Source organism: Squalius cephalus, assembly GCF_949319135.1.
Source record: "Squalius cephalus genome assembly, chromosome: 20".
NCBI lineage: Eukaryota > Metazoa > Chordata > Actinopteri > Cypriniformes > Leuciscidae > Squalius > Squalius cephalus.
This window is the reverse complement of record NC_137141.1, coordinates 21,668,031-21,689,236: the sequence shown is the minus strand read 5'-3', so window position 1 is coordinate 21,689,236 and position 21,206 is coordinate 21,668,031. Positions and strand designations below refer to the sequence as shown.

At 40.3% G+C, this 21,206-nt stretch overlaps 1 protein-coding gene across 4 annotated transcripts in view; it reads right to left on the bottom strand.

Moving 5' to 3' along the window:
• Positions 1–1,572: 1,572 nt before the first annotated feature.
• grid1a (glutamate receptor, ionotropic, delta 1a) overlaps positions 1,573–21,206 on the bottom strand; it is a 290,739-nt gene continuing 271,105 nt past the window's right edge. For 2 of the 4 annotated variants that reach the window (XM_079854065.1, XM_079854066.1), the window contains exons 12-17: positions 20,548–20,686; positions 11,569–11,764; positions 8,189–8,355; positions 6,883–7,123; positions 4,056–4,191; positions 1,715–2,332 (exon numbers count right to left, since the gene is read on the bottom strand). In XM_079854065.1, the coding sequence (XP_079710191.1) occupies positions 1,944–2,332; positions 4,056–4,191; positions 6,883–7,123; positions 8,189–8,355; positions 11,569–11,764; positions 20,548–20,686 (1,268 nt within the window). In that variant the 3' untranslated portion in view covers positions 1,715–1,943. Of the gene's footprint in view, positions 2,333–4,055; positions 4,192–6,738; positions 7,124–8,188; positions 8,356–11,568; positions 11,765–20,547; positions 20,687–21,206 lie in introns of all 4 variants that reach the window. The other 2 variants (XM_079854067.1, XM_079854068.1) reach the window with 2 other exon arrangements.

Sequence of the window (21,206 nt, the reverse complement as noted above, 5' to 3'; positions counted from 1 at the left end):
CACACACACACAAAAAACAAACAAACAGGAAAACTGTGAAATGTTATTACAAATTAAAATAACTATTTTGTATTTTAATATGTTTTTATATGGAATTTATTCCTGTGATGGAAAAGCTGATAAAGAAACAATTAGAAATTTGCTGTCAATGTTTTCAACATTGTTGCTTAATGTTTTTGTTGAAACTATGATACATTTTTAAAAATCAGGATTCTTTGATAAATATAAAGTTAATAACTGCAATTATTTTGAAACAGTAATCTTTTTTAACATTATAAATGTATTTACTGTCACTTTTGTTCAATGCATTCTTATGAATAAGTTTTTATTTCTTTCAATAATAAAAAAATCCTACTGACCTCATACTTTTGAACAGTACAGAAATACATTTTTAACATTAAAAAATGCTAATGCAAACATTAAGCTAATGTATTATGATCAAATATTAATGAATCATCTACTGTATGTATAAATGAACCTATATTAATAAATGTAGATCTCTCATGACAACTCTTGGAGTGATTTGGCATGGTAATGGGTATGACAATGTTGTACGTTTGGTCTTGGCGGAATAGATCTGCTACGCTGCTGCTGCTTCAGAGCAAGTACAGGACTTGCTACTGCCAATACATACACAACACGCTGCTGTGAGCAAGTAAGACATGATGCTGCTGTACAATATAGCAAACATGAATTACCTGTTGCAGATCTATACAGGTGGAGCTGGGGAAGGTGAAGGGTTTCTGAATGTGAGCTGCACTGCTAAGGCAAATGCTACCCAAGTATTTGAAGGTTGAGCAGCGAGCTCATTGGCTACTGATACGGCAGGAACCAATCAGCTGCGCCCTATAAATAACAATGTGATTATGAACAGGTGAGTAAAAGGACCTATTAGCCTGCACCATCTAGAGTTTCATGCCAGAACTTTGTATTTCAATGTTAGTTGAACTGAACCTTATTCAATTTTAAGAGAGAATCATACCAAAAGTGATTTTAACCAAAATAATCTCTAAACACCACTGTGATTTTCCTTCAACATGTTAAGATCATTACCATACTGGTTTCAGGAACAGAATAAAGAAAGATTTGTATATTCTTCAAATTTTCTACTAAAGAGAAGCAACATAGTTGATATTGATATGTTCATATTTCTCTCTCAGTTGTGTATTTAAAGTACACTTTAAAAAGACTCGAATGTAGCCATTACAAATGAGTATGCAGAATTTCAGGTACATATAATGTACATACGTCTCCCTTGTAGAACGTCTCTGTTATAAAGGCGAGCGTCGAGTACACTGTAGTCTACAGATGATATTGTACACATGGCTGTCAAAGGCTAAGACAGCTTCAGTCTCTATACAGTACATACTCTAAGAGTCTGAAGAGATTCTACAAAACCTTTGTTCCCTAGGATCTAACGTCACGCGGACGGTGCCTCCACAAACATGCAGTTTCGCTGATTCATTTCTCTTTAAAGCTTCTTTTATATTAAACAAAAAGTTACGAGATCAAAAGATTTACAGATCGTTTTCTACTTTAACTAATTAAAAAAAAACTTTAAACATGGCACTTAGAAAACATCCACAAGGAATTCTCAATTTTATTTTAGAACAAAATTTACAAAGCCATTCAAACAGTCTGTATTTTATGTAATTACGTCTTTTAAACTCAACTTCAAAAAATCATGAATATTCAAAATACACTTTGACTTCACTGCTGTCTCTCATTATATACAAATATGTACAGGCAAGGAAATTCAGCGTCTCACAGTCATATATATCTGTACTGAAAAAAAAAAGAAGAGATCTCCATATCTGTTTGTATGTATGTAATTGTATAAATGCAACCAGACCTGGTCCAAACTTAGTTTTTGTGATTGGCTGGTTGGCAGTCTTTAGAATGCTCTGAAAGGGTTGGCTCAAATAGAGGTCCCATGGCTTGGATCAATGGCTTCTGGGATGGGTCCCCCGGGCACTGCCTGGTAAGAGATGGGCATAGGTGTCTTTACGGGGCTCTGGCGGAAAAGGCCTCCGTTGGGCGCCCGGTGTTTGCAGCGCATGGAGGGCGGCAGAGTGGAACTGCTGAGAGGGAGGGGGAGGCTCCGTCCGGGCACGCGGCCGACCCCAGGACCCTCTTGGAGGAACGAAGTCACGGACAGGCCCCCACGGGGGAAATCTCTCATGGCTTCCTGGGAGCTCTGCTGTGGACGCATGCTGCCCATGTCCAGGGCAGAGATCTCCAGAGACTGACCTGGCAGCTGCTTGTGCGCCAGATCGTCCTCCATCAGCCCACTCAAACGCTGGTGAACCTGCTCCAGATCCATTTCTTTGTCCTGGGAATGACAAAGAAACAGGGCGACTGAGACAGAGTCCAAGGTGAAGGAAAGATGAAAAGGTGGGAATTGATTTGTTGGGTGGAAGGCGGAAAGAAAATGAGACGGACACTGAAGCAAAAACAGACGTGAATGAAAGGAACATGGAAGTGCATGCACTCTTTCAGAAAATAGCAGAAGGTGTTTTCCAAGGGCTCCAACAATCACATCAGCTCTGATTAATGATACCAATTACAAAACGTACTACTGACAGCACGGAATAATCTCATAAAAATCAAATCAAATCCATCTCGTCTCCCACCCGCTCCAGCAAGCAAAAGGTCTGAATGCTAAAACAGCTTCATATCTGAAAAGTTATAAAAAATCAATGATGCAAATGAGAGTATGTGCTGGGAAACATGGGCCATAAATTGAATTGCAAACACAAGCCCCGGCGCTTCAATGTTTCGGGCTTATTTCGGAGGAGCCATGAAAAAGGTATTTCTTCATTCTTTGATACGCACTGCCGTGAAATAGCTTCGGTCATGCGCCAGTGATGCCGTGGCGTGCCACTTAATGAAAGAATCAAGCCAACATTAACAGGCTGCTAACTGCTTACATTTTTTCCACACAGTTCTGATAGTCATTTAATTCTCCTGCCACGCATCCTCCGTAAGAGAGTGAGGAGGGTGGACTCGATACTATGAAGCTTTCAGTAAACGCTGATAACCGTTACATCCAGGTCTACTCTGTTAATCACTGTTCTTCTTCTCTGTTTAGTACAAGTCAGCTCAGTAATGCATCCTTTCCATTTCAATGGGACTGTTCGCTCCAAAATGAAAATTGTCATCATTCACTCACCCTCTTGTCATTCCAAACCTGTATCACTTCCCTCCTTCTTTGGATCACAAAAGTAGTTCATCGGGGTCCAAAATGTTCTTTTTATTATCTGGACAAACACAGGTTATAAATGTCGCTAAGAAAGAAATTCATACTGGTTTAGAATGACATTTTGGGTGAATCAGCTCTTTAACTCAATTACAGAGGTCTTCGGGGTCGATGCCAGCGGATCAGCTGTATAGTCTACAGTTTTGTACCATTTATGGGTAATTAGAGGTGTCACATTATGAGACTATGTTTCTGAGTCATAAGATCAATGAAGAGATAATTACTGTAGAGCTCATGAAGCTGTACTGGAAAGTCTGAATGTGCCTCTAATTAAAAATGCATTAATTTGCCATTAAAATACGCTCAATTTGGGGCACTTACAGCTGTGACAAACAACACAACTGGAGGCCAATCTCTTTTTGGATTCCAGATTGCTATATTTTGGGACATCGGTGTGGCCACTGAATGGGTGATCTGATGGATGACAAACAGATGATGAATTTGATGAGAATGCCGAGCGAAATGGAGAGGCGCACACAGTGGGATTCCTGTTAGTGCTGCTTTGGCAAAGAGATTCCATGAATAAAATAATCAGTCTCTAAACAGAAAGTACTTATTAATCCACACAATATGGATGAATTAATCTCTCTGACTATGCCTGGGTGTCTGTCATCAGTTAGTTCTCTATGCATGAGTGAGTCATAATTACCTCACCACCCACATCCACATATGTAATCTGATTTATCTAGAGTCCTAACCCGCTCCAGGAGAACGCATGTCCTTCCTCTAAATGACTTCATATTCTCAAGCCCTGTTCACCCCACTGACAGGTATCCCTGCTCAGGTCTCGGCTGACCTGTGTAAAAAGCCTGCGTGTCTTCCCAGTCTCTTTCTCTCTCTGGCCAAACGTCCCGTGCGCATCCTGCAGCAGTTGCAATTTCATTATATGCCAATGAGCCAGATGCCATCTCCAGAGTGCAGCCCTTAGTGTCCTGTATGAGACCAATGAGAACCTGTGACTACCTGGACATTGGCATATAATTGCAATAAGAAGACACAGAGAAGGATATAAAACGTAAAATGTGTAAAGTTGGTTATTGTGTGGTTCTTATTGCTTGCCAGAGCTCCAGTCACTCCCTTCTTACAGTGTATATCATAACTAAAAACAAAACCATACATAAAAGAAACACTCAAATTGTACAGGCATATGGCAGACTGAACACCTTAAAGCGAGAACAAGAAGTCGGTGAAAGCAATATAGTCTGAAAGCCAGTAAACGTTTTTATCTCTTTATGTGGTACTAATTCAAATCCAGTCAAATTTCAAGCAGTTGACAAATGGTAGTCATAATACAGAAGTCTGATCGCTATTATTCAACAATGTCTGCAAAATTTAATATTATGTTATTGATAATCAACATTCCTGAGTTATAATATGTGGTTTATGAGCTGTTGCTCTCGCCAACGTGCTTGCCTCAACTCAAGATATCACCAAAGGGAAAGGAGAGAAGGAGAGGAGACAAGGACGGAAGAGTAACTGCAGAACACTTGAACAAAAGTCAATCAGTCACTGGCTTTCTCATTGCACACACTTTAGTTTAGGGATCCAGGAACAACCTTTGCCTAACAACCTAGCTGAAGCAGCAGAAGACATAGAATTGACTGATATTGCAAATTGGGGATGTTTGTATGCAGAAAATTACTTGGAAACATCATTTTAAATAATAGAACTAAATAAGTAGTTGCCCATAACAAAGAGCTAATGGATTTGAATACAAAAGCTATCATATACACTTAAAGGGACAGTACATCCAAAACAATTCTGTGGTTCCAAGCTCGTATGATTTGTGTGGAACACAAAAGAAAATATTTTGAAGGATGTTTTTGAATGCAGTTTAATCCATTATAAAGTCACCGGGACCCCAAAATTCAAAGCTCCAAAATGGACATGGACAAGTAGCGTGAAATTATTATTTATTATTATTTTTGCACATCTTGTGACTAAAACAGCATGATATTTGTGGTTGAATCATATGGATTAATTTCACGCTATTTTAATGTAGTCCATGAAGGTTGAAAGTTTTAAGTCCCGTTGACTTTTACAATAGAGACAACTGGCTTTTGAGATGTAGATGTAGTTGTAGTAGTGTAGATTTTCTAATGCCCTGTCAACACCTGAGGCTATCTTCATGGCAAAAAATAAAAGAGTTGTATAAATACAATAAAAAAAAATTAAAACCAAACAAAAAGAAAAGTACAGTTAAGATTATATTGGATGTTTTACAGTTACATAAGATAAAAAAAAAATCTTAAACCTTTCCTGGTAAAATCTTACTAACTCCTTAAGGGAACTTATAGCATACAAATGTTGTCTACCTGCATTAAAAGAGGGGCAGTCCAATAAAAAAAAAATGTTTAATGGACGGGGGCGGGGTGGGTGGGTGGGTGGGGGGGTCTTGTAGAACATACAGAGAGTTGGGTCTTCATTGCACTAAAATTTACTAATTGTAAAGGCTGATTAATGTGAGCGTGAGCCAAAATGTTTGGAAAAGTCCAGCATACAGTATGTCACCAGAGAGAAGTCTGACGTTTTTTGATTAAACATTATGAAGTCAAACTAAAAAAATAACATATGTACAGATGAATCGTTAAAAAAAAATCAACAACATGCATTTAACTCTTTCCCCGACATTGACGGAAATTTTCATAATTTGTGTGAACACGCATCCCCGCCATTGACAGAATTTTCCAGCTTTCCGTGTTTTCACTGTTATACGGTAGGGGGCGCTATGACATCTTCTGAAAAAGTAAGGAATCTCCTGATCAAAATACGTGCGAGGAAGATGCAGAAACAAGCGATCTCATGTTATCATATGCATATGTAAAATAACGCGATCATCAACATTAAACAGCATTTAAATCAAAACTGCCTAATGTTAAAGAATGAAATGTCGACCCAGGAAGTTGTATAGGACTGTGAAGCTTTGTTGTGAAGGTGTTGATGGATTCAATCTACGTTTTAATCATCGTTCTGAATCGGATCCAGGCTTTGACAAAAACACGATTTTCTCAGCTTTTTGCTCAAAATGTATTGAGGAAAAATAATAAGACCAGCAGAGGGTCTGGTCTGTCTTTTGTTATATTTCATGTTCAGATATTCATACAACAAATTATTCTGGGGGCCATGCAATTTTATCAAAAACGCCAAGTTGGTGGCTGGCAACTTTTTAAAAACACGCTGGCGGAGAAAGAGTTAAAAATAAATGTTTACACTTTAAAAATTCTCCACAGTATCTTTTGTGTTCCATTGAAGAAAGTAATTCATACGGGTTTGGAATGACATTAGGGTGAGTAAATGTTGACTGAGTTTTCATATTTGGGTGAACTATCCCTGTAAATAATAAATGATTTAATCTGTTTTTTTTTTCTTAGGTATTTTGTGCTGTTTTGAGCGACTCCCTCCCCCTTCACCCTTCCCTCTTGCCTTCTCTTTGGCAACACTTCAGCAAATGGGAGGCAGTAAGTTCTTGATGATCACACCTATAGCTGGGTGTACTGGAGCTCGACTAAATCAGGGCTTGCATCAGTGGCGTCTGGATCCATAAAGTAGAGTGTGGCAGTGGCTGTACAGTCCTGGGCGCGGTGGGCAGGGGTTGGCCGTAGTTTGGCCGCCTGTGGGGTCACCTCTTTTGGCTGTGCCCGTTGGCAGCGTGGCCCGTTCCACCAAGACTCCAGAGCGGCCACCAGGCAGGCCAGCAGCAGCCCCGCTGCTAGGATGCAGAAGACCCCAGCGAAGCTGTGCAGTCTCAGGGCACGACCCTCCGGCTGAGGCTCCGCGTGCTTGTCCAGGTCACAGCGACCTTTCCGAGGCCACCACTTCTGCTTTAGAATGTCAAGGTCTCCTTTCTCCTGCAGGTCAAGGATCCTGAAGAGAAGAGAAAAGTATCTTGTTATGAGAATCGTGACAGGAATCTGTCATTGCTTTAATTTTGCCTTATATATTGCTTTGCTGGACACTTTAAAGAAAATGAAGCTCTGAAAAGTATACATATGACTGAAAGGGGATAATGGGGCAAATTTTGCATTCAGTGGTCAAGAAAAAAATTACAAAGAAACAATTGATGGAAACATAGTACTTCTGGTTTCAGACAACAATTGTCTCTTCATATAAGGCAGAGATACAAGGTCCTCAGATAGTGTTAACAAAACCCTGAAAAAAAAAAAACTTCTATTACAGTCTTATAAATTAGCTTTATCTTTATTCATTGACACGTTTTCTTCCTAGTTATTCATTTAAATGCAGGAGACGTTCAGAGAAGAGAAAGTATTTATAAAGAATCCACAGCAAAAGGACAATAACTATTCATAGAAAGGAAAATGTCAAAGGTTGAAAAATAAAGTCTGTTCAACTGCAATCGTCCTGGGTATTAATTTAAAATGTGCTTGATTCTAATTCCCCATAACAGACCGGCAGGTGATTGTAGAGGATCCTTCATGGAAATGCATTTCAAGGCCTTGATGTTCCTGATATGTGCATTATTAATTGTCGACGAGCTTACCTCCCTAAAGCTAATTAGTATGTGAGCAGAGCGTCGGTACGAGCTGAAAATATGAATGCAAATGATAGTCAAACAAATGAAGGGCTGCAGGGTGAGGTGCTTTAAAGCCAGTGGAGAGAAGAAAGGATGGGTGGGAATGAAGATAAATGCAACGAAGAGCAGTAACTGGTGAATCAACACGATTCATCGGTTCTCCGGCAAGACTGCGTCTGCCAGGGAAATAAATGTAATGTAAATGAGAGAAAGGACAGATGATGAAAGAAAAGGGGAAACAATCCATCACAGTCAGGCACTGTGATGTTTGCGAAGCTTTGGAGCTTGATATTGACTTGCAATGATTGAAACGATGGTGTCTATCCTTCAGCTAGTTTAACGACTTGTGTCGTTCTTTGTGATCATATTGCACATATACACTGAAAGGAAGTGCTCACTTCTGCGAGAAGAGATCTCTGTAGGGGCTGCCGTGCTGCAGAGCCAGGCCATATCCTTTGCTGCTCATGCTGTTTCCTGTGACCACCAGCGTACAATCATCATCTGTCAGAGCTGCATACTCTAACACCGCCAAGTCCCACAGGAAGGCGTATGGATCCCGCTTCACCTGAGAAACCAAACACATGCATGGTACAGTGTTTCATTTGCCCATTTATGGCAGAACATCATGCCATAAATACTTGTGGTTTTGATAATAGTAACGTAAACACAGCCTGAGGTTTTCCTGAGATGGAGAGCTTCTTCTTTTAGTCGCTCAGTTCTTGTCAGACAGGTCACAGACATCATTCAAAATGAAAGATGTTTATTTTTCACTGAAAGTCATGAGATGGCTTTGAACTTGTTTCTTCTCTGTAAACTAGCCACCCCCGCTTTCTTTTTCAAGAGATTAACTCTCTCTCCCCCTCTCTCTCTCTCTATGGAAAATGGCTTTCCCCCACCACACTAAATAAAGCAGCACAAGCGTCCGCTTTCCTTTCTGTCTCTTTTAAACTCAGGCTCTATCGCAGCCACACAGTTATGACAACTTTCATATGACAAGTACACAGAAAAAAATGGATGTCAAAGAAGAAATGACAAAGAAGCTATCGTCCCCTGGCTCTTCCATATAAATATGAAATTTTCCCTATACCTTTGTAAAGTACTACAAATACCTGTCACTGCCTGAAATGATATTTACTGTTTGGCTTTCAAGTGTACATCTATTAGTAGGATTTTCATACTCTCAACCTATTAAAGCATTGATTAAATAACAAATCAAAGGTATACAAGTTTCCGGTTTGGAGAATGTGCATCAGTTAAACAAAGACAATGACCTCTAAAAGACAGGATGAAGGGACACAGACATGCAGTAGGAATAACTAAACCAGTTGTTTATCGGGTTTACATGAGATTCAAATAGTACATTCATTATATGGTCACATTAAAACTCTCTTTGAACTCCAACACCCCTCCCCGACCCCCACCATGATACAAACCATGACACATTTTTTCCAGGGTTCTGATGAATAAAAAGTAAAAAAAAAAAAAAAAAGAAAAAAAGAACAGCATTTATTTAAACCAGAAATCTTTTGTAATATGAAATGTCTTTACTGTCATTTTTAATCAATTGAATGAATCCTTGCCGAATAAAAGCCTGTTCACACCAAGGATGTTAATGAAAACGATAAAGGCAAGGGAAACAATATTGTTGGAATCCCTTTCAAAACATTTTTTTTTTTACCAGCTGATGCATGATAAAAACATTGACAGCCAATCAGAATCCATCTTGCTTTAAAGATGGCATACTATTTTCTTTTAATTAGTACTAATGAAAATGTTTTCTTGAGCACCAAATCAAATTGAAATGATTTCTGCAGGATCATGTGACACTGAAGACTGGAGTAATGGCTGCTAAAAATTTCAGCTAATCTGTCCCTTGATTTTGGCCTCATTTCCACCACATAAAATGTTCATGATTTTTTAGGGGTTGGGGGAGATATATATAAAGTATTTTTATATAAAACATTTCTAATGTGATACATGTGTATTTACTCCTGGACATTGTTAACAAACACATTAAACTAGTGAAGGTGAAAAGTATAGCTGTTAGAGAATTATGTTTTTAGTCCACAGGGACAAAAGTGGCCATAGTTGAAGAAACACTTGTACTGTATATGTGAATCTTTTGGGCAATTACTGGCAGTTAAATACTTCAGCATGGATGGCCTGACAATAGCATTATTCAACACCATCCAAAGTGCTGGGTTGCAGACATACAGGCCTCTATTTCTCTGTGTCTTATCGCTTTTCATTATTCTACTTCATAAATCAGTTCTGAGCCTGCTGAATGGTTAGCTTAATAGCCAGTTATGAAAAAGATTCATGGTTTTGGTTATGTCTCCTGTAAAAAGCATGCCAGTGGATATGTGCTATCTGTAACAATAAGATAAGCTGTGAAATTTAATAGCTGCAATTTAGTGAAGTTTTATCAAAGGGTTTGATGTGGATTTCAAGTTTCTTAAAGATTATCTTGGCATCAGCCACAGTTTATATACAAAGTGACTTTGAAAGTTTTACCAAACAAGCATAAATACATGAATGGGTTCAGCAACATATGAATTGTAATTTTTATGGCTCACACAATATGGAGGGATATTACATTATCTGAGCCATGAACATTTATCTTGATATTCTAAAGCTGTTTCCTCATGTTTTCTGTCATACTTGTATGCGAGATGCCAGAATCATCCTGTTACGAACCTAAACAGACTGCATTTTACTGATTGCTCTTTCTGTGCTCTGTGATACATGCTTTGGATTACAAAGAGCCACCGATAACCAGCCAGCATCAGGCACATGGTAGTGCACAGAAAAGCTTTTGCCAGCACAAAACTTCAGCACCACTGACAGTTCTTACCAATCACTAGCTAAATTCAGCACCACGGACAGCTCTCCACTCTGTCTAACAGGGCTGGTGCTGATTTGAAAGGATCAAGCTGTTCTAGTTTAATAATAGCTTATCTTATCCTCTGTTTCAGGTCCTGTTTATGCAGATATATACAATAACTGAACATATATGCAGACATGCAATTTTTACCAGGTTAGTTGAACTGATTAATCCAGTGTTTTTTTCAAATTTCTCAAATTATTAAATCTACTGTTAAGTATGGCAGACCTATTTTTCTGACAGTAAGAAAACCAAATTTGCATATAAATGTATTTGTTTTATTTTATGCCTTTAAAAGCAACAGTTATCTTTATAATATCAGACTTTTTCCCACGAACAATATACAATACAGTTCAAAAGTTTGGGGTCAGTAAGATTTTCTAAATGTTTTTGAAAGAAGCATCATGTTTGCCAAGGCTGGTTTATTTGATCAAAAATAGAGTGAACACAGTTATATTGTGAAATATTATTAGAACTGCTGTCTATTTGAATATTAAAATGTAGTTTACTCCTTTTCAGCATCATTACTCCAGTCTTTAGAGTCACATGATCCTTCAGAAATCATTCTAATATGCTGATTTGGTGCTCAAGAAACATTTCTTCCTTTTAGCAATGAAAACATTTACTGAAAACATGTGCTGCTTAATATTTTTGTGGAAACTGTGATACATATTTTTTACATACATAAAGTTCAAAAGAACATAAATTATTTGAAATATAAATCTTTTGCAACATTATAAATGTCTTTCTATTGGGTCTGTGCATATGAAAATACATAGATGCCTTGATATTTAGGGGTTGTTGGCATCATAAAGTTTGAAAACCCTTGGATTAGGCAACATGTGTGGAATCTTTAGATCATCTGTAAGTAACATGACTGTGTGTGTCTGATACCTTGCGGATGCCTTCAGCAGGAGAGATCACAGAGTTGTCCTGTCCCTGATTTTTATTGATAGTTCTCCACAGCTCGGAGAAAGTGCTGTCTTGCTCCAGGGGGTTCGTGCCCTTCACCCTGAAATACTCGAACACAGCAGACTCTCTCACCGTTCCGTAGCTCAGTTCTGTCTGCTTGGAAAGGTCTTGAAATGTTCTGAATAAGAAGAAAGTTTATAAAATATATAACAAGCACATGTTCCTCAAAATGCATTAAATTAAAAATAAAACCAGATATAATAAAATGTAGAAGAATACAATTTTAGAAGGATACAAATTTAAATATTTACAATATTTATTAATGTGCTTGATAAATTGCCACTGTGTTCACATGGTGCCGGATGATTTTAGTGTTTAAACAATCTGGAGGTCTATAATATACTCAAACAACAACATAAAAAACTGTTAATGGTACATTTCACAACCTGCCGAAACAGTGTGAAAGGAGCATCAAACAATTAAAATCACACTTCCGTTGGAACCAAACATTTGAGCATATCATTATGGTGCTTTGCAGTCAACTGAATAACATGGAAGTAATATTGTACACACAAAGATACTTTTATTTCACTTTATACTTTCTTGCTGTCTAAGAATTAAAGCAAAGCTTTATTGGCATGAGTGTAAAGATTTAAACATTTCCAAACATACCTCATACTAGTTTAGAAACTAAATTAAATGATATGAAATCAATCACAATTAATGGAATGGAATAGTAAAATGAAAAGTTCTACTATTAGCTGCTACAGAGGCAGTTTATTCCAAAATGATTTTTTGATTGCATCATTGTCTAGTTTAAGGAAGTGTGTCTACTGAATACATTCAAAATATGCTAAAATTCTCTGAAAACCCCTCCAAAAACATTTAAGTAAGTGGATTATAACCTGGTTGACATGTCCTTCACCTATGATACTATTTCTCTCAAATGCGCTCATGAATCACAGAGGTGTGAGGTCGAGCTACTGACACGCTGCATTTCAATTGGGTAATATGGGGGTTAATGAAAGACCCCTATCTAACACTACCATTACCGCTTGAACTGGCTCTCTATGTACCCATCTACAGCATGAAGATCTTTGGCTGGTTTACATCTGCAACAATACTCTTTACTCCAGATTACAACAATGAAAGAGCTCATGCAACAATCAATCCCTAATGTAAAAGCAGACAAGCTACAACACTTAAACTGTCACACGTAATGAATGAATGCATAAACATGATGTATTCATTAATTATTTGAATTATTTGGAGGAAAATAATGCCCCATGACAAAATACAGTTCTAAATGAGTTTGCAGTTCACAGCTGCTGCCTTCCATCTGCAACTTCCGATGTCATGCAGTCCATGTGTGATGTTTTTAGGGCAGCCGGCTGCTCTTCCCTCTTGCGTAATGACACTGTGTTGCTTCTCCTTCTGGTTTTAGTGGGGAGCGATTTCATGTTGAGATAAGCATCTTCCATCACCCTTGACAAGCCTATTTAACAGGACTCATACAATTTTCTTGCAGATTCAATGAGTCGGATTGTAAATCTTGAGAAGATAAATCAGAACAATTAATCAGTTTAATTATAGTGGTACTGCCACATCTGGAGGGGAGAAAAAAAAACAACTGCAGAAATATGTTACGCATTGAGTCATCTCGTTATTTATGATATAGTCATATATACTCCAAACCCAGCTGAGCAGCTTTTGTAAAGAAAAATATAGCAGTTCTGAAATTGATATTTCTTTGACACGCATTTGACAAAGCATTTTTTTTTCATATTGTCTTTGAAAGACATTTATAATGTTACAGACGATTTCTATTTTATTCAAATATATATTATATTCAAATATAGATATACATATTTCACAACATTACTCAAGTCTTTAGAAATTATGTTTAATTTCTGGATTTTTTAAAATTTATTTTATTTAAAAACAATGTGCTTGTGTCATGCCATGCTTGTGTCTGTATCATTGAGCCAAGTTTGGTTTCGGACCTAATTTGACCCACATGTGGACAGATGAACCATCATTATACCGAGATGAGATACTGTTTGCTCTTGATTCACATTTTGGGGTTAAGTTGACTAAAACATGGACTGATCAACATTATTAATCACTATATTTAACAAAGTTGTTTAAATAAACCACCTTGGTGCCATCATTATTTTCATAACTGGTTTACTCAATTACCTCAGTTTCTGTAATCCATTTCTATTTCAGTTTAAGTTCCTGTTTTCCACTGGTTCTTGCTCAAGCAGAATTAAATGTATGGTCTGCCTACTGTGAAAATAGTCGAGATGTCATGTATGCACAGTATGAGGTCACAGTCTCCATTGTGCTAATATGGTTTGTGGATGTTCAAAAAAGAGAAAAACTGCTTTTATAAAAGTCCAGGTAATGAACAAATGACCTGAACGAAACTTGAAAGAATTACTTCTAAAAATAGAAAAAATAATGTGGTAAAAACCACACATGCAATTATGACTCATGATCCATGTGCTACTATAGACAACACACTTCACACCACACTTGGTGAGAGCAGGCAGTAAAGAATGAGTAATAAGCTGTTAACACAAGATGTGGTCTTGAATTCAAAAACAGCTAGCCAGAGCGCAAATGAAAACAACAGAATGAACACAGGGGTCTCCAGATGTGTGTTTTTAACTTGTTGTAAAAATGTGCTCATGGTGTGAGATGCTGAAAAAACATAGCCAGATGTCCAAAAAAGATGGTCAGAGATGTCCATCTGACAAGTTTATGCAATGGGAGATTTTTTTTTAAAATCTTCAATCAATTGAATAAACTTTTATTTGATATTGATATGTGTATAATATAAATAATAAACAAATATCTTAAAAATAACCACATGTATAAATAATACATGTAGTGTTTTAAAAATGATTTTGTCTAAGCAGATATTGATATGTATGATTAATTGCAATCAATCTGATTAATTAATTAGCATATTATGTAAAATGTTGAATTGACTGACAGTCCTAAAATGTAATGAAATTTCCAAGGGTACCTAGCAGGTAAATACAAACTCCATGCCTCTGAGTTTCTTCCAGCAGGCCTCTGCAGGACATATCAATAGAGGTGCTCTAAAAAGCTATTATTAACTGTAATGGGGAAAATAATTTTATTAGATCCATTATCTTGTTTTTGTTGTGTATGAGGATGTTCTAGATGCCCTACATCCAACAAAGCATGGACAAATTGAACTGTATTAAACTCCACTCAGACAGGCTTATGTTTTGAAGCCCCCAAAAATTCCAATTTAACTGCATTATTAATCATGCAAATTAAAAGGGTGACTACATGCTCACAAAATAGTTTACAAACAATTTACAAACACACTGCAAAATAGTAGACCTACATTTTCTACACAAAATGACATATTCAATGATCTGTTTTATAGCAAACAGATTCAACACAGCAGAGTCAAGTGACTCAAATAGTCTCATAACCGGCCAATCAGCAGCCATTCCACCAGTCAATCACAGCCCAGTGACAGAGTGAAGCCTAGCATTTGGGGACCTCAGGACTGAACACAACATTTGTCAAGCTTGAATCCCATTTTACATCTAAGGCTGGTGAGAGATATGAAAGACTCCCAGTGGACTCCCAGCGTGCTAACGATAGCGTATCATGCACCAGCAGGGCTGTCTGATTTTAATAACAGTTACAAACAAGGTGATTAGCACAACCATAGCAGCTGTGGATGCTGCCACTGAGAGACGGAGGGAATAATCCCCCAGAGCCTCACACACACTCACAAGAGCTTGAATGAGAAATGTGACGGCAGCAAACTCTCCATTAATGCTCCAAAGCAGAACCTTTGGGCAAACGGTTTTGAACTAACAGGTCCACCAGGAGTATGAAGTCAGAATTCAGAGGGACAGAATGCATTAAGCTTCTCCCACCTTGGATTTTCAGCTGGGCTGAGAGGGCTGAATTCAATGAGCAGCCAGATAACATTTACAGAGGCAGGAGAAAACTATTTGCACATCAGGTATAGGGCATTACCAGTTCATATAAGACAACTCTCACAGTCAAATAAGAGGGAGGTTTTAAAGCAGAAAGAGCATTTATTTCTGCTCTGACAACGCAATTATCCTTCTGTAGCGAGGGAACGAAAGGAATCACTCCAGCTCTTTTGTGACAGATTGTTTGTGTGTGTATATATATATATTTTTATATTATATATTTTTTGTTGCTTTATTTTCTATATAGTATAAATAAATAAAAAAGACCTGTGTGTTTATAACAAGTGCATTAGAATTATCTGAATTGAGAGTAGCCAGCATTGACAAAACCTGCAAAACACATGAAAGGAGAAGAAAAAGGTTCTGGCATCTACAGAAAGAGAAAAAAATGTAATAAGAAAATAAAAGAAAGGATTTTAATATGAGGCGACCTTTCGTGGAATTTATGGAGAATGTCAGGAACTGTGAGCTCCCTGCTGGGAAGTGAAGGGCCAACGTGATCTCTAAGAGACAGCCGGCATGCTGAGATTTCAGATTTAATTTGAAGAAATAGGATGTATTTAGCAGACTCACAGTATTAGTTCTTTCAATTTTAGACCTACTTCCTAAACACCTCAAAAACAGAAGTTCACTGTTTTGCACCAACTGCCAAACTGCGTCAGTATCAACTAGTCGTTTCCCCTTCAAATGCATAAATTGTTGATGACAACATAACTGTCATTATGCAAAGGTAAATATAAAATGAAACTGTAGAGAGCTTTGTATTCAAAAAGCATGTATTAAGTAAACCACACTGCAGACACCTGAGATGAGCATATTCACATACAATTTTGCCTAAATGTTTACAGTCTGAACGATTCAACGCTAGTTGCCAAAAGTCAGAGCCAGTCTGCAGATTTGAGTAGAGATTTCACAGAAAATCTCACATTGTATCATGGGCTTCGGACTATGATTCCGTCCACAGGATGTCAAACATGTTTGATATTTTGAGCTAATTTCAGAACAAATATTGTTCCCTTTCGAGAATGGTTCACTTGTATTGCATAGCTATACGCTATGGGAAAACTCCTTTTATCGAGAATATTGAAGCCTTTATTTTAAAACGCAGTGCAGCTGCAGAGCAAGCACAGTGCAGGCTGTCTAAGCATGCTGATTGGATGGGCTGTGGCAACTGCACGAGCCTATAGCGAAGCAGCGAGGACGCGCAAACCTATCAGGGCGCTTCCCGCCTCGCGCGCGTCAAAATGGGCGTGGCTGCTGACTGTATAAGCGGCCTACTTCGCCATAGGAATCAGATTTAATCTCCTTCAGCGAACGACGCATCTCTTCGCTGACTTCTCCAGACAAGAAGCCTCTCTTCTCACCTGCAGCAGCAGCTCAGCGACCGCCGTCCTCCTGCTCAGCATCCTGAACTCGACGCTGTCAACGCTGTTCGCCGTTTCCCTGTGGCCATCCGGCAGAGTATCCTTTCTAAAAAGCCTTTTCACAAAAAGAGCACAGCATTGTTTCAAATGCCGCGCCCGGTCCCCCCCTGCATATCACTGACGGGCACAGTGAGTGTGCTTCCTGCCTCTGCGCTGAACACACCGAAGCTACACTCACTCAGGGCGACTGTTCTCACTGCAAAAACATGCCGTCCTCTGCTTTGCGCTCGCGGCTAGCTCTCTTTACGTCAGAGAGCGACCCCGCCCCCTCGCGCCCTCCTGTTTCCAGCCCTCCTCCAGCCTCGGAGGAAGAAACAGCGGGGTCAGAGGATGAATGAGCGCTCGGAGGCGAGCTAGCTCACGCCGGGTCCGTCCCTGCGTGCCTCACTAACTCCAGAGAACAAGTAACCGGTTCTCTTCACGAAGACGGACCAGCGCCCCTTCCTCGAAGCAGCCGGCCTCGTCTCGCTCGGCGGATCGGTGGAGGACATGGACACCGGTGGAGGCGGAGGACCTGGCAGTGCGCGCCACCAAGACCACCGCCCAGGCCATTGGACGGAGCATGGCCAGCCTGATGGTGTTAGAGCGCCACCTGTGGCTAAACCTCACTGAGATTAAGGACGCAGACAGAACTGCTTTCCTGGACTCCCCGGTTTCCACCTTTGGTCTCTTCGGCCCATCAGTAATGGGTTTTGCTGAGCGCTTCACTGAAGCACAGAAGTCTTCGCAGGCCATGGGACACTTCCTTCCCAAGCGCCTCAGCTCGACTTCAGGTCGCCCCAAGAACGCGCCGACCCAACAGCCAGTCAAACCAGCGCCACCGGTCTCTCAGCCCTGCCCAGCGACTGAAACCAGCCAAGCGCTTCCCCTGTCCAAAGCACCAGGGACCCTGAAAATAGCCCCGTTTAAATTTACGTACCCCTGCAAACAAACGCTGTTTGTGCGACATTCAAGTTATTCAAGCTGTAACAGCGGCCCACATAAAGCACAAGAAGAGCAAATTTCCTCTTCCAAACACCTGGGTGGCCGGATCCCCGATACACGGCGGCTCGCCCCCAGACTTCATTCAACCCCTAGTCACTTGGGATGCCATCCCCAACGTGTCAAAATGGGTATTGAGCACAATAAAACGAAGTTACTCGCTCCAATTCGCTAGCAGACCCCCGCGCTTTCAGGCTGTGGTCGAGACATCGATAAGGAGCAACGTGGCTCACGTCCTCCACACCAAAGTGTCAAATTTACTAGCTAAAGGGGCTGTCGAGACAGTTCCCCGATCACTGAGCGAGTCAGGCTTTTACAGCCATTATTTCCTCATTCCAAAAAAGGATGGCAGCCTCAGACCTAATTTAGATCTCCGAACAAGGCCCTCATGGAACGGCCGTTCAGGATGCTGACGACCAAACAAATTCTTGTGCAAATTTGCCCGAGGGATTGGTTTTTCTCAGTGGATCTGAAAGATGCTTACTTTCACATCCAAATAGCCCCCCATCACAGGCCATTCTTGAGATTCACCTTTGAGGGGCGGGCCTATCAATAGACAGTAAATGCATGGATGCGGCTCTCTCCCCCCTGAGACAGCGGGGAATGCGCATTCTGAACTACCTCGACGACTGGCTCATTCTGGCCCAGTCAGAGGCAGAGTCACAGACTCACAAAACCTGGCTCCTCCGCCATCTAGAACGCCTTGGGCTCAGGATAAACTTCTCCAAGAGTGTACTGTCCCCCAGCCAGCGTATAACGTACCTGGGAACAGTTATCGACTCTGTTCAGATGAGAGCTTGGCTCACGCCAGACCGCGATCTCTCGATTCAACAGCTAGCTGCTTCGTTCAAAGCGCCCTCACGCCCCTCAGAACATTTCAAAGGGCATCGTCAGTACTCCAGCTAGGCCTACTGCGTATGCGCCCCCTTCAGCACTGGCTGAAACCACAAGTCCCGGCTCATGCATGGGGACCTATCTACGGTCTTCAGGGCTCTTAAGGGACCCCCTTTCAAGCCGCTTCAGTCGGCTGACTTAAAGCCACTTTCGCTCAAGACCGTACTCCTGCTAGCCCTAGCATCGGTCAAGCGAGTAGGCGATTTACAAGCGCTCTCCATGAACGCTTCCTGCCATGAGTTTGAGCCCAACGACTCCAGAGTCGTCCTTAAACTGAGGCATGGTTATGTACCCAAGGTGCTCTCGACTCGTCTCGTTCAGAGCACAGGTTATTTCACTATCGGCTCTTCCCCCGTCGGAAGACTATAGAGACTTGAATCTACTCTGCCCTGTCAGGGCTCTCAGAGTCTATTTAGAGCGTTCTGCCCCGTTCAGGCAGTCGGAACAGCTCTTTGTATGCTTCAGTGACCGCACCAAAGGGTCTCCGGTCATGGAGCAGAGATTATCACGATGGATAGTATATCCTGATAGGTTTGCGCGTCCTCACTGCTTCGTTATAGGCTTGTGCAGTTGCCGCAGCCCAGCCAATCAGCGTGCTTAGACAGGCTGCACTGTGCTTGCTGTGCAGCTGCACTGCGTTTTAAAATAAAGGCTTCAATATTCTCGAGTTTTCCCATAGCGTATAGCTACACAATACTCGTTCCCTTATCTCTCAGGGAACCAAGGTTACGTTAGTAACCGAGTACGTTTTCATTCATTATGCATCTCCTAGGAACGAGGTGCATGTTTCTGTGTGAGCTAGTTTGTTCGGAATAACTTGAATGTCTGGTAGTGTGTGATCCGCTGTTGTTTAGAGTATGATGACCAGTTGTACCTCTGTATTTGTAACCATTTACAAAGTCTGCAAGTATATGATGTCTAGTGTTGGCCATGGATAGAGAAACATACCATTTTCTGAACAGCATTTGGCTGAATTGCTCATGCCAACCAGATAAAACTTGGCCCCTTGTCTGTATCACTGAACCCCACAGTGATTTTATCTAATTTCATCCTCTGTTATGTTCCTTGCTATTTCTTTTTGGCAGTGACTCAGCACTGCAGCCATGTAATAAGACTCATTCACCCATCATCCATTTTTTCAATACCTGAAACGAATGAAGTCGCCAAAAGGCTGACACAACTATAAGTGAAAGGGACATAGCTTTTCTTTTTTTTTTGACAGTTTTTCTCAACACAAGCTGTGTGAACCTTGCAATGAATATACACACGCACAACCATTTTCTCTATCCCACATCAACAAGCAGACATTTTCTCCCCTAACTCAACCTAGCGTTGAACTTTGCTGAAACGGCACAGTGCATAGTGAGTCATTTACATAAGGTAAACACTGACCGACACACTAATCGACTAATTTTCTGGATGACTAGTCAACTAGTAAAAATGAGCAGTCTGATCTGATCTAATCTGATGCTAATGAAGGCAATCCAGTGACGTGATATCCTAACCGGGAGCTACGTTTAGAGATGTGACAGGTCTAATAAAGCTCTATGACACACCATGTGGTCAACAGCGTGATGAGCGGGAGTTATCATGCCTGCATATGGACAAGCATCTGCAGATATGTGGAGTTCTGGCACTGAGATGCAGAGCTGGACTAGTTAGCTTACCGAATAGCGTTATCCATGCGGGACACTGTGAGGTAGGCTGCCAGGTTGGCTGTGTAGGATGAACAGACAATAAGGGTGAATAGCCACCAGCTTCCCATTGCAATCCTGAGAGCCAATGAACTCATGAGGGATTCACCACCTGCAAACACAAGAAACAAGAGAAAAAACATTCTACAGGTTGAATCATTGTTTTCACCATTTCAACTATATGCAAAAAGACACAAAGAATAGCCAAAATACAATGAGTCAATGGAGAAACATGCTTATGGAGAGGCAGCAGGTCCTAACAGGTTCAGGCTAAACCTTGACCCCTTGTCTATTTCAATGGACCCCTCTGTGATTTTATCTCATTTCAGCCTTTCATTATTTTCTGGCACTTTTTGGCAGTGACACAACACTGCAGCCATGTAATAAGATTCATTCTCCTATCACCCGTTTTCTCAGAAAAGCTCAACACCTTATAAGCCTGTGCTGAAATGTCAACACAATATTCCTCTCCAGCACACACAGCTTTGGAAATGTCATCACTGACACAGAGATGGTGAGAATAAAACGGGAAGGGAAAAGATCTGGAGCTATCAAGCTCAATTGAGCTCGTTAGGGGCTATAAGTTTTCTTTTTGGTCTCGGTCTCGGCCAAATTATCTGGCCAAATTATCT